At 35.4% G+C, this 14,655-nt stretch overlaps 1 protein-coding gene across 9 annotated transcripts in view; it reads left to right on the forward strand.

The window, feature by feature from the left end:
- Window positions 1-14,655, forward strand: part of CUL2 (cullin 2) — an 86,522-nt gene that overhangs the window by 49,412 nt on the left and 22,455 nt on the right. For all 9 annotated transcript variants that reach the window (XM_019652656.1, XM_019652658.1, XM_019652661.1 and 6 more), the window contains 3 exons: window positions 8,220-8,316; window positions 8,414-8,524; window positions 11,483-11,645. In XM_019652656.1, coding sequence (XP_019508201.1) covers window positions 8,220-8,316; window positions 8,414-8,524; window positions 11,483-11,645 — 371 coding nt within the window. The remainder of the gene's footprint in view (window positions 1-8,219; window positions 8,317-8,413; window positions 8,525-11,482; window positions 11,646-14,655) is intronic.

Raw genomic sequence — 14,655 nt, forward strand, 5'->3', positions numbered from 1 at the left:
GAGGACGTTGCTTCACTGGCCCAAGTTGGCACCATCATTGCGTTCTTCCCAGGCGTGGCAGATCAGTCGCCGGCTTCTGGACAGCTGCTCACTGCGGCTGCTGGCTGCTCACGCTGGCTTCTGGTACATACGGTAGCCCATGGCAACCTACTGCCACAGGGGCTGCAGCCTACGCTGTCGCCGGCGACTCACAGAAGCCCAGCTCCAGGTTGAGCTATTGTTCAGCATCTTAGCTGTGGAGGGCAATGTCACTGGCCCTCATATGTGAGATCCGAACCGGGGCCCTTTGGCATTCCAAGCCAGCTCTTAACCAACGCGCCACTCGGCCAGCCTCATAGCTCCATATTTTTAACTCTTCATACTTTCCCCGCTGTTCTGACATCAGACAGACACCAAAGTTTTCTACAAGTGTGGCTCCATATCACAGCTCTCTTCTGTTTTATTTGTTATCTATCATTGTGCCATTGTGCCAGTACTTCACAGTGTTTGTTATTATAGTTTAATAAGTCTTGATATCAGGTAAAACAGGTTTGCCCTCCATAAGCCAGAGGTGTTCTTGCTGTTCTTTTGCCCTTTTTTCATATAAATGTTATAATCCCCTTTTTTAGAGGTGATTATAATTTACCTTCAAAATTTTTTTCCTGTGGCATTGAAATGGAATTGAATCTATTTTATTTTTATTTTTATTTTTTTTTTATTTTTTTAGTTTCAGGTGTATTGTCAACTATAATAATATATACATATAGTCACGGGATGTGAAATGGAATTGAATCTCTAAGTTAGTTTGGAGAGAATTTACATCTTCACTGTATTAAGTCTTCCTATCCATGAACATAGTAATTCTATTATTCCTTCTTTAATATCTCCTAATACATTTTTATAACTTGATCTGTAAAGGGCCTGCAGGCTTTTTGTTAGATTTATTTTGAGATATTGGTATTCTTTGATATTATTACAAAAAGTTTGTTCTATGTGATTACCTATTCTGTTTATTTTCTGCTAGTATATAGAAATACAACTGACTCATATATAAATCTTATATTCAGCCACCTTGTTAAATTCTATGATTTCTAATAATTTGCACATTTTTTGTGTTTTCTATGTAAGATATCATAATTTGTAAAAAATTACAGGTTTGTTTTCTCCTTTCCTGTGTGTGTGGGTGTGTGTGTGCGTCTGCATGCACACATCATTGGCTGGAACCCCCAAAACAATGTTGAAGAGGAGATGGATAATGAGCATCTTTGTCTCGTTCCTGATTTTAAAGGTTACATTCCCCCCATTTAAGGTGATGATTTCTCTAGTTTTTTAACTAGATGCTCTTTATCAGAATGATGAAATTAGTTGGAATTGGTGTTGACTTTTATAAAATGACTTTTATATTTCTATTGAGTGATTATATGGTTTTTTGTATCAGTCTGTTAACCCAGGTGGGTTTTTGACTATTATAATTTCATCACATTGTTGCATTTGATTTGCTAGCATTTTATTTATAATTTTGCATCTATATTCATAAATGAAGTGGGTCTGTTATGTTTCTCACAATTCATCTTTGTAAGATGAATTAGGGGAATTTCCTCTTTTCCTTTTGAATAAAAGAGCTTGTTTGAAATTTGGATGATCAATTTTTGAGTGTTTACTAAAACTCTCTGCAAAACCATCTGGATCTAGGGTTTCTGTGTAAGAAGATTTTTTAAAATAAGATTTTTAACATTGGTGAAAAATAATTTTTTCAATAGTTTTAAAACTAGTCAAACTTGTACTTATTCTTCTTAAGTCAGTTGTGAATTATCTTTTCAAAATTGTTGGAAAGCCACTGCTGTCAGTATTCTCTTCAAAAAACTTTTTATTTGAGGTAATTTTAGATTTACAGAAGAGTTGCAAAGCTAGTACAGAGAGTTCCTGCATACCTGTTACTCTGCGTCTCTGTCATCTCCATCTTACAACCTATGGGATGTTTGGGTTGTTTGTGAACATTGGTACAATACCGTTAACTAAACTACAGACTTTATTTGCATTTCCCATTTTCACTGATATCCTCATTCTTTCCCAGGACCCAATCCAAGTCTCAACATTCCATTTAGCTGTCTTGTCTCTCTTGTCTCCTCCACTGTGTGAGAATTTTTTAGTCTTTCCTTGCCTTTCATGACCTTGACACTTTCTAAAAAGAGGAGCCGCAGGTATTTTGTAGAATGTCTCTCAATTTTGGTTTGTCTGATGTTTTCTTGTGATTGGACCGAGATAATGGATTTTTGGGACGAATGCCATGAGGTGATGTGCTCTTCTCATCATATAATATCAAGGACTTAAAGGATATCAGCATGACTTTTTACTTGTGCTGTTAGCATTGATTATTTAGTTAATGTATTGTTTTCTTTTCAATCCCCATGTGGAATAATGTCTTCATTTTTTTTTCCCCCTAATCCGCCATCTTGGACCCAGCAGTGTCTTCATTCTTAATATTGCTTATTTGCCTTTTTCTTTTCTTGATCACTTTTTTTTTTAAGAGAGAGTTGTATATTTCATTGGATTTTTCTAAGAACCAACTTTGGTCTTAGTTGATTTTTCCTATTGTATCCTTCTTTTCTCTTTCATTATTTCCCCCCCTTTTTTTTATTGGGGAATTGGGGGAAGGGGAACAGACAAGTTGCTGTCGTTTTGTTCTTCAGTCTACTTGTGGAGGACGTCGCTTCACTGGCCCAAGTTGGCACCATCATTGTGCTCTTCCCAGGCGGGGCACATCAGTCACTGGCTTCTGGATGGCTGCTCACGCTGGCTGCTGGCCGCTCACGCTGGCTGCTGGCTACACACGGTAGCCCATGGCAACCCACTGCCACAGGGGCTGCAGCCTACGCCATCGCCGGCGACTCATGGCAGCCCAGCTCTAGGTTGAGCTGTTGTTCAGCATCTTAGCTGTGGAGGGCAGTGTCACTGGCCCTCATATGTGGGATCCGAACCGGGGCCCTCTGGCGTCCCAAGCCAGTTCTTAACCATCGTGCCGGCCGGCCACAAGAGTGTTTTTTGATTGGGCTGAAATAGGTGCAGAGTACTTGGAGAGGGAAAGACTTTAAAATCTTTAACCAAGGTATTCTTTTTGCTGTAATATGACATATTCATATACAGCATTAAGGTATGATTATACAGTGTGGAGGTTGAGACAGGGTTTCTAAGGTGAGACTGTACCTTTCTTTTACAGTGAATAGAATTCCTGATATTTTATAAAAAAATGTGTTATATGTGGTAATCTGAGTGATAGGAAATAAATTAATAATTAGCACATTGTAGGGCTGTGTTAGAGCTCTATTTATAATTTTGACAAACATTTAAGAATAACATTGAGAAGCAGTAGTTGAATAACTCTACCCATAGTTCCTACTCCAAGTAATAAAATTTAATTTTAAGAGAAATTAGGAGTTAGAAGCAAAATGAAGTTAAAATTGATTGAAATTTACAAGTTTTTCAAATACTGGAGTGGAGTAATTTGTTCCTTGGAATATCTTTACACACTTCTGTGATATGGCTGCCAGCTGTTTTTCACTTGATACCAAAAGAATTTTGTCCCTATAGTAAATCAGGTTACTAAAAGAGAGTGTTAAAAACAGGTTCTTATGTAAAGTGTTTCAACTCCACATTTTGACAGTTGCTAATAGATGCAATTATGTCTACTTTTCTTCAAATCTGCAATATATTTATTAGGTTTTTTTGGTAGGAGCAAGTTTTTTTTTTATTTCCCTTGGGGGTTATGCTATTTTACTTTCCCGAGGCTGATTGCAGACTCTTGACACAGTATTCATAATGTTCAGAAAAATTATTCTCAGCCTTCATGGCATTTTTTATTCTTTCTTGAATCCTCAGGTCTTGATTCCTAACCCCCACCTCCTCTTAAATTTTAGGCAACCGTCTTTGAATCATTTGTATGAATAACAGATAGATTATAAATCAGGGGGCTGGGCTCTCCTTCTCTTATTAACATATTTGGTTGCCTGAGTCAATTATTTTATTGGATTCCTTAGCTGTAAAATAGGGGAAGATGGGTCAGCTCATGTTTGGAGGCCCCTTTCAGCTCTAAATTTCTATTTTCCAATATTTGATTTTATGTGAGGTCTACTTAGATTTAAATAAAAACGCAAATACCATTAATAGGGTAATGATGAAGCTTAATGTTATGTAGAAATAATTATGACGAGAGACTGGTAAGTTGGCTACAACTCTAGGAAAAGTAGATTGAAAAAGATGAGAGGAAGTGGAGAAAAGTTTATATACAGTGAAAAGATTCAGAGGAGAGACTAATGGCATGCCAGCAATCCCTGATAGATAGACATGGTTTTATTCCGGCTCAGATGGGCCTCCCTTAGTGCTAAAATTATCTAATGTAGTCTGACAGGTCTTTTTCATTATGGCCAATAGTGGCTAAAGGAACAGACATGTCTTTCCTAGTTCTTAAATACATTTAGTACTTAGTGCATTGTTTGCACTTAGATATTCAACAGTTATTAGTTACTGCTACTTTAAAACTGTGTTCCAGCTTCTGTTTACATTTGTTGAGCCCTGGGATTCTTAAGCACTTGTCCTGTAGCAAAAATGCTTGCTTCTGCCACATAGGTGGTTATCTGATACTCATAAATGATATTTATACTTATTAACTTCTTTTTTTATTCAATTAAATATCGGTAATTTTTCTGGATTGGTACATAGAGATGTACCTCATTCTTTTGAAACTGCTGTATACTATTTGGTATGGTTCAGCCTTGTTTTATTTATTTATTCATATTAGTTTCAGGTATACAAAGCTACGTAGACATTTACACCCCTCACAAAGTGATAACCTCCCACAATCTCCTACCCCTCTGACATCATATATAACTGTTACAATACCATTGACTATATTTCCTATGCTGTACTTTACATCCCATGAATATAGTGTGTGTGTGTGTGTGTGTATTGCGTGTATGTATACACACAGACACACAGAGGGTGCCAAAAAAATGTATACATATTTTAAGAAAGGAAAAAACTGTATTAAAATTACGCTGATAATAACCACTTTGAGCACCTCTTGTAATTGCAGAAGTCAAACGTGAGTTGTATTCATCTTTTGTTATCGGTATATATATTATTACAATTTTAATGGTTTTTTCCTTTCTTAAAATGTGTATACATGTTTTCGGCACCCCCTGTGTGTCTGTGTGTATATGGGGTGTAATAAAAAAATATAGTGAATGTTTAAATAAAAAATATTTGTTACAGCAAAAAACATATTGCCATTAATCCCCCTCAAAATACTACCCCTCATTTTGAACACACTTATCCCGTCATTCTTGCCACTTTCTGAAGCAGTTCTGGAAGTCCTCTTTCATGAGTGGCTTTAGTTGCACTGTCATGGCTGCCTCGATGTCCTGAGTAGATTCAAAACGTTTGCCTTTCATAGTCATTTTGACTTTGGAGAAGAACCAGATGTCGCACGGTGCCAGATCCAGTGAATAAGGTGGATGAGGACACACCGTAATGTTTTGATTTGACAGAAATTGCCTTACCAGAAGTGATGCATGACACGGAGCCTTCCGTTGTGATCACAAAATACGGTGAATGCTGCTGCTGAGCGCCATCCAACAGAAAGGCAGGGATCTTCAATATGGGAAGTGATGCGCCGAATCTTAGCAACAGTGTGTGACAAGTTTCAGCTTGTTCGGTGCAGTCAGTCGGGTGTGAGCTATGGTTGAGAAAAGGTGTGTTTTAAAGTGTGCTGTAAATCATTCTCCATCATGACAAGGCTCCGTGTCATGCATTATTTTTGGTACTGCAATTTCTGTCAAGTAAAAACATTATGGTGTGCCCTCATCCACCTTATTCACCAGATCTGGCACCATGCGACTTCTGGTTCTTCCCCAAAGTCAAAATGACCATGAAAGATAAACGTTTTGAATCGATTCAGGACATCGAGGGAGCCACGACAACACAACTAAAGACACTCACGAAAGAGGACTTCAGAAAGTGGCAAGAATGATGGTATAAGTGTGTTCAAAGCGAGGAGGAGTATTTTGAGAGGGATTAATGGCAATGTGTCTTTTACTGTAATAATTTTTTTTTTATTTAAACATTCACTGTATTGTTTGACCATACCTCATGTATATATTAAGGCAGCCAGAACGCAAACTTGGGCAGTCTGACTCCAAAATCCTGGTCTTAAGGGCTAAACTTTCCTATTAGTCTCCATTACCCCTGATGAGTTGTTTTATTCTCTTGGGAATTTCATTATGATTGTTGTAGGCATTTTCTACATGGTCCTATTAAGGTAAATAATAAGTCATATTTCTAAAAATTGTTCATATTCTTTTCTCAACGCTCATCTCTTGGGACCACTGTTCTTAGATGAGACCAGAGTTTATTCAGATGACCAGTTTAGTCAGTGCTTTTGTATATTACTAACTTTCTATCATTTCACAGTTTATTTTCATTATCTGTTAGCCTAATAGCAATGCAATATATTTATAACGATTTTGTATAGTACTTTTTGTGCAGTTATAAAAATATATGATGATTTTAAAGATTGAATAATTATGCTTAAGAGTTTCTGAGTTCAGATGTTATTCTTATAGGGAGGACAACTTAGTTATTAAGCACTAGGAATATCAATGTTTTTTCTAGGCAGCACCTTACCTGAATCCAGCTTATCTGGGCCTTTTGGGAACAGAATCAAATGTCAAGAGTGCTGAGAATAGCAGGAGTGGAACTTTTCCTGGTGCTGAACAGGGACAATAGGATTTGGTCATGAAAAAAATTTTAGGTAACCTGATTTTCCACATATTCAGATTTCTCATTCTTGACTGATTTTCATTTGGTCCTAGGCAAAGTTGAAAGGAAAAAATGATGTGTTCCAACTAGATAAGATGGGTTAGGTCATTATTTCACCAGATTTAATTTGGGCTTAAGAGGCAACTAACGAAGTGAGCAGAAGAAATGAGCTCACTGTGTGACCTTATATGAACTCACTGTTCTTATTAGTAATATCAAAACATGAACTTTGTATCTATGATTCTGTGACTGACAGAATTACTGTAGCCATATTAATTCACGTACAGAAAACTTTTCCCTGAATATCCAGATAATTAAAGGAAGAATGAAAGAGAATTAGAGGGACGCAGAGGCAGGGAGGGTCACTCATATATGTAAGGGAATTGCCTCAACACTTTTCTTAAATGTTAAAAATCTTTATATCCTATTATGAACAAAAAGCTTTCACTAGGGAATGATGGTAATATATTTTCTGTTGCTCTCTTTGTAAAATAATTATTAACTCAAAAAACCATTTTAAAGTGAGGTGGAAAATTGCCAGTTGAAAGATAAACCTTTGGCTATATAATGGTTTGAACTGAGCATTAGTGCTGGAGTCTGAAACTCCCAGCTTAGGGCCAGACTGTTTTACTGTGACCAATATTTAGGCAAATATTTTTTCTATTTCACTTTCCTGTTTCTGTAATTAGAAAGGCTAATATTCGCCTACATTTTTAAAGTCATGGTTAAGATTTGTATCACAATAGTGCCTTGACTAAATAGGAACTTATCAACTGTCAGATCAGTAATTGAGATGATTTTAGATCCCTTTGCAACTGTAAAGGAATATAGAAATACTAAAATATATCTCACTGAACTAAATAGAGAAATACCTTTGTGCTTGAATGAAAAGCATCTCAGCAGCTCTAGCAGATCTCTTAGAGAAAAAACACCGCTATTATTCATTTCAGTGAGTTACCACAGTTATATAGAGTGTACCTCTGAGGAACGCATACCGTCAGATTACTGTAGGCATGCTTGTCATGATTCAAAGACTGAATTCTCAGACCAAATCCTCTAATAATAGAGTTTGTGGCATGTGAAATTAAAATATACTTAACCACCAGTATTAATGTCTTGAATTGATGGGCTCATATCTGCTCTAAAATTAAAGTATCATCTTAGTATCAACAGAGTATGTTTAATTTTACAATCAAGGCTTCTTTTTTATTTATTGAAGTGACAACTAATGTGTACATTAAATATCAAATACTAATTCAGCTATGATATGAAAAAGTTATTTTTAAGCATCATGCATGCATTGCCTTTAAAATGCTTTATAATTTGATTAGACCAATAGAATAAACAGTTGTATTTTGGCATATTTTGGTATATCTCCATAAATGGTTTGTGTTCTCAAGAATAATTTGTGTTGTACCTTGTTTTAGTGATCGTGGTGGAGAAGACCCAAACCAGAAAGTAATCCATGGGGTTATTAACTCCTTTGTTCATGTTGAACAGTATAAGAAAAAATTCCCCTTAAAGGTAAAAAGCCTCCTTTAAAAACATGAATAATCAGACCTTTAATTTCTTAAATTACTTGTTTTAATTTTTTCAATATGATTTTAATTGATTTATTTAGTTTTATCAGGAAATCTTTGAGTCTCCCTTTCTGACTGAAACAGGAGAGTATTACAAACAAGAAGCTTCAAATTTATTACAAGAATCAAACTGCTCACAGTACATGGAAAAGGTAAGAAAGAAAACATGTTAAGTACATCTATTATATATCAAACATGGTTTTATTTAACATTAGTTTTCTTAGTTAATATATTTTTAGTGGAAAAGTTTGTTGGATCATTACTCTGAGTTATAGTTAATGTACAACACATTGATAAATCATTGTTCTTACCTATAGCATTTTCCATGAAAAAAAGTGCTATTTCAGTTTTCATCATGGCTGATGTTTTTTGGTAAATCCTGATAACTTGACTGGCTTGCATTTAAAACTAATATAGATTCACATTCTTGGCAAAATAATAAACTGTATTTTATGCTTAGTGGATATGTTTAGGGAATACGATAAGTGTAGAAGCTAGGGTTTTGGATTCTTGTCTTCTTTAAAATGGAAGAAAATGTAAGGAAAAATATAATAACTCTAGATACTTGAATAGGTCACTCTTTTGGTCTGTTAAGTTTTTGGAAGGCTGAGGAAAATTTTAATTTCTCCACAAGAAATTTTAATTATTAAACCAGCACATATTGATTATCATATTTAAAATACCATGTATATTTTTTCAAAGAATAGTCATGTTATAAATTCAGTTTTACAAGATATATTAGAAATTTTAATGAGGTTTTTTAATCTGCAGTACTAGATTTCAAGCATTTTATTACAGGATGATTTGTTTAGCCAAGAAACATAAAATATAATGTATATTTCGTAAAGCCCAGGCCTAGAAGTCTGAGCTGTTTAATTCTCTTCCTGCTGTTGACACTAATTAGCTCTGGAACCTTAAGTAAGTCATTAGGACATTTTTCTCCATTTGTTAAGTGCAGGTTGCACTTTAGTCAGTGGTACTTAGCTCTTAGCCCTTTTTGCATCTGAGACTCATGTTAAAGGTTCTAGATTCAATCCTGAAAAGTGCTCACCGTGATCAGTGATACGTATACTCCTTATATCTGGCTCTCAAAAAGAAGCACTTGGCAAAAATATTCCATAGTTCCACTTATATGAAATATCTAGAATAGGCAAATTTAGAGACGGAAAGTAGATTAGAGGTTATTGGGAGGGAGAATGGGGAGCTACTGCTTAATGGTTACAGAGTTTTTGTTTGGTGTGATGGAAAAGTGTTGCAAATAGTTGTGAATATAATGCCACTGAATTATACATTTAATAATAGTTAAAATGGCAAATTTTATGTTATATATAGTATCACAATTTTAAAAACAATAATGTAAAGTACCAAAAACCATTGAATTGCACGCTTTAAGTGGGTGAGTCATATATGTAAATTACATCTCAAACTGTTAAAAGGAGGGCCACTGGAAATTACGTTTGGAAAATAAGATTTATCAGGGTAGTTCATTTAATTAACAGGGTAATTAATGTAGCCTTCCTACTTCCCTTTCTGTATCTTTCCTTTAATTTTGACTTTTTTCCCTAGCTACAGTGGTTTTATAGCTATTTGAAGGCCTGCATTGAGATACTCCACCTTCATCTACCTTCTCTTGATATGTGCCCCAGGCTCCAGCCTCACCCCCCACCCAGTTACCTGTTGTATTTTTTTCCTTTTCTCATCCTTCCTCACTTCCCTCAGGCTCTCACCCTTCCCACTGCATTCAGTTAATCCATAAACAGAGTAAAGTCACTGTCTGCTATAAATGACTAATCCTTTTAAGAACTATAGACCCCTTCTTGCCCACCTTTGGTTTCTGTGACTTTGCTTTGAACTCCTGACTCCACGAGGTAGTACAGTGGGAAAAATAGGTCTGTGTCTCTCCTCAGTCTTGAGCCTCATTTTCATGAAAAATATCTGAGAGATGTTATCTCCCTCCCAACATCATCTTCCCTCCCAGCATCACCTTCTTAATGTCCAAGCAAACTCAGCACACTTCCCAAAGGCTTAAATGCACATAGTTCCCTGGGACCAGCTAAGTTCAGAAATTTGAGTTACATAGCTTTGTGTTACAGAATATTTTCAAAGCCTAAACATCCGTATGTGTATATGCTATGCTGGCATGATTTTCACTGCGAATGTAGTTTGTTTTGAGGTAGAAATTAGCCAGATTCTCTGGCTATTATCTTGATTAGTTATGTTTATGTTAACCAGCGTATTCTTTGTATCTCAGTGCTTTTTATATAGAATGAGCTTTAATAAAGTTCTTGATCGACATACTTAACTATGACTACATATATTTTGACTTTCAAATAAATTTTTTTTCCTTAAATTATTTTTTATTATGAAATACACATTTTTTAGAATTAGTTTCAGCTGTACAACACAGTGCAATAGTTATACTTTTTACCCCTCGAAGTGACAACCCCCCTCCCCCAATCCGCTGCCCCATTTCCCCCCAATATCATACATATCTATTACAAATCCCTTGACTCCACTCCCACACTATACTCCACGTCCCATGACCATATCTATCTATCTATCTATCTATCTATCTATCTATCTATCTATCTATATATACACAATTATAGTTGACGACTTTCAAAAATTTTAATGGAATCCTTATTGTGATAGTTAACTCTCATGTACACACCATTTACATGTTATAAGAAGAGCTAACAAAAAATAATTAGATTAATCTACTTGATCCTATAAATGTAAATTATTTTTTAGATTAATAAATATTCATAAAGTGACCACCTGTTTTGGTTTTTGATAATCTTTACCCTCTTTTCCTGTTGCATGTTAGGTTGTCTATAAAATGGGATGACTAGGGTCAGTAAATGAAGACCAAATGCAAACCACGTAACTTTAGTTCTTGTTCATAAGACTGGTGAAATGTCGGTGATAGCTAATAGCTTAACTAAAAATTTGAAATGACTTATGGAATGTGGATTTAAATTGGTTATATAACCCTTATTTGTTGCCTGCCGTGTTTAACTGAGCCGTGAAAATTAGGCTACCTAAGTTACTTACTGATATTATAGTGTTTGCTCATAGTAGTTGATGACTGTAAGAATATATTTCTAAAGGTTCTAGGTAGATTAAAAGATGAAGAGATTCGATGTCGAAAATACTTGAACCCAAGTTCATATACTAAAGTGATTCATGAATGTCAGCAACGAATGGTAGCAGACCACTTACAGTTCTTACATGCAGAATGTCATAATATCATTCGACAAGAGAAAAAAAATGGTAAGTTGACTGAAACATAAATGTGAATTAAATTATAAACCCACATTTTGCATAGTCTTCAAGTTACCTTACATTTCAAGTATATTTTAGCAGTAGTCGCTAGGATATTCAGTATGCCTTTTTACAGATTATTAATAATCTATTTTAAAAGACTTTTGGAAAAATGTATCTGTAAAGTATTCTAAAGTCAAAAGAAAAACCGGGAAAATGTGTTGGCACATTTTTATGTATCACAAGGGCTAATTTCCTTAACACATTAAAAGTTCTAATAAATAGGAAAAAGGCAAAAAATATTAATGGATTTTAAATATTTGAAGATGCTCAATCTCACTCAAAATGGTGAAATACAAACTAAAAATACAATGAGATGCTAGTGATAGGCAGTGAAAAAGTGGAATTTTTTGGAAAAAGGAAATAGCATTAAGAATTTTCAAATAGTAGGGAATAAACCTAAGAAGATATGTGTCAGACCTATACAGAAAACTAAATATTCTTGAAAACAATATTGATTTATAGATCCAGGATGATCTACTCAAAACCAGTGCTTTTTTTTTTTTAATTCTGAAAGTTATACTCTTAGACTAAAAATAGCCAAGACGATGTTGAAGACAACAATGGGGAGACTTTGTGCGATAGCATGACTTATCATAAAACCACAGTAATGAAGACAGTGAGGCAAAGGTGCAGGAATAAAAAAATAGACCAGTGGAATAAACTAGCCTGGAAATAACCCATATTATGTAGGTACTTGATTTTAGACCAAGGGAGCACTGCAGAGCAGTGGGTGAAAGACAGTCTTTTCAACACATAGTACTGAGTCCACTAGATATTCACTTGGGGAAAAAAGTGAAATTTGATCTCTACCTCAGACACCATATAAAAATCAATCAAATCATTGTACACTTTTGATCTAAATGTAAAGCAGCAACACCTCTAGAAGATAATGTAGGAGAATAACTTCGTGACCTTGAGGTAGGGAAAGCTATTTTATTTTATTTATTTATTTGTTTATTTTTAAAAGATTTTATTGGGGAATTGGGGGAGGGAACAGTGTTGGAGAATTGGGGAAGGGGAACAGACAAGTTGCTGTCCTTTTGTTCTTCAGTCTAGTTGTGGAGGAAGTTGCTTCACTGGCCCAAGTTGGCATTGGTGATCATTGCGCTCTTCCCAGGTGAGGCAGATTGGTCACCGGCCATTGGATGGCCGCTCATGGCAGCTCTCACTGGCTGCCGTCCACTCACATCAGCCCAGTGCAGCCCTACTACAGCCTACACTGTCATTGGCGACTCATGGCAGCCCAGCTCCAGGTTGAGCTGTTGTTCACCATCTTAGCTGTAGAGGGTGCAGCGTCACTGGCCCACATGTGGGATCCAAACCGGGGTCCTGCTGCTCAGAGCTTGTGCTCCCAAGCCTACTCTTAACCAACGATCCACTCGGCTGGCCCAATAAATCTGTTTTAAATAAGACACAAAAAGCACTAACCACAAAGGAAAGTTTGGCCAAGTGGACTACATTAAAATTAAGAACTTCGGATCATCAGGAGATAGTCATAGGGTAACAATGTATTTACAACGACTGAAAAAAGTTTGTGTCCAAAATATAAAATAGTCAAGAAATTTGAACAGGCAAAGCAGAGTAGAGGATTTCCAAATGGCCAATACGTGTATAAAAAAGCACTCAATCTCATCAAAATGGGGCAATGCAAATTAAAACTACACTAAGATATCAATAACACATTTTGATATAAAATTTGAAAAACTGGAAATAAGTGTTGGGAAGCATGTGGAGTAGTGCGACTTGTTATACACTGGACTGAGTATAAATTGATATAACCACTTTGAAAAACTGACATTAACTGCTAATGTTGAATATATGCATATCTTCTGATCCAGCCATTGCCCTCCCAGATATATAATCCCTCACCAAAAGTGCATGCATGTATGTACAAAAAGACATATACAAGAATGTTATGGCAGCGTTATTTGTAACAGCCCCAAACTGGAAACAACTCAAATGTCTAATAACAGTAGAATCGATAAAATACAATATATTCATACAATGGAATATTATAGAAGAGTGAAAATGAATAAATTACATCTACATACAACAACTACATATGTGAACCTTATAAACATGTTGAATGAGAGAAACTAAACATGAAAGAATTGTATATGATTCCACTTTTATAAGTAGTTCAAAACAAGCAAAACTAATCTGTGGTTTAGTACTTATGACAGTTATTACCTTTGCAGAAGAACAAGAGGAGTAGTGATTGGGAATAGGTGTGAAGGGGACTTCTAGGTGTAGGTAATGTCTGTTTCTTACCCTTGGCGGTGATTACATGGTTATGTGTGTGTGTTCACTTGTGATAATTCATTGAGGTGTACACTTTTGATTTATACACTTTATGTATGTTATATTTCAATAAAAAGTTTATAAACCACTACACTGAGACATCCTTTTTCACCTTTCAGTGGCAAAGATTAAGATGTTTAACACATTGTTGGCAAGGAGCTCCCTGTTGTTGGGAACTCTGTTTAGAAGGATCATTCTAGAAGAATAAACTTAAACACAGCAATCCCATTTCTAGGGATTTATACTATCGACATTTTTGTCCATATGCAGGATCATTAATTGTAACATTGTAATATCAAGAGATTGGAAACAACCCAATTTCCATCAATTGTTAATTAATTGTAATATAGCCATACAGTGGAGTGCTGTACAGTTGTAAATATGAGGAAACGCCCTATGTACTGATATAAAAAGATCTCTAAGTTAAAATGTTGTGTTTTGTAGTTACAAATGATACATAAGATACACTGCACTATTTGTATAAATGGGCAGAAGGAAGAATTTGCTTGAATGTGCATGAAATAATTTTGAAAAGATATTAAACAACCACAGTATTGCTTTCCCATGGGGAGGAGGACTAGGTAGTTGGGAGGCAGGTGTGGGGGACTTTCTCTTTATAATTTTGTATTTTGAACTATTTATTACCATATATATT

The sequence above is a fragment of the Hipposideros armiger genome, unplaced genomic scaffold (genome assembly GCF_001890085.2).
Source record: "Hipposideros armiger isolate ML-2016 unplaced genomic scaffold, ASM189008v1 scaffold_183, whole genome shotgun sequence".
NCBI lineage: Eukaryota > Metazoa > Chordata > Mammalia > Chiroptera > Hipposideridae > Hipposideros > Hipposideros armiger.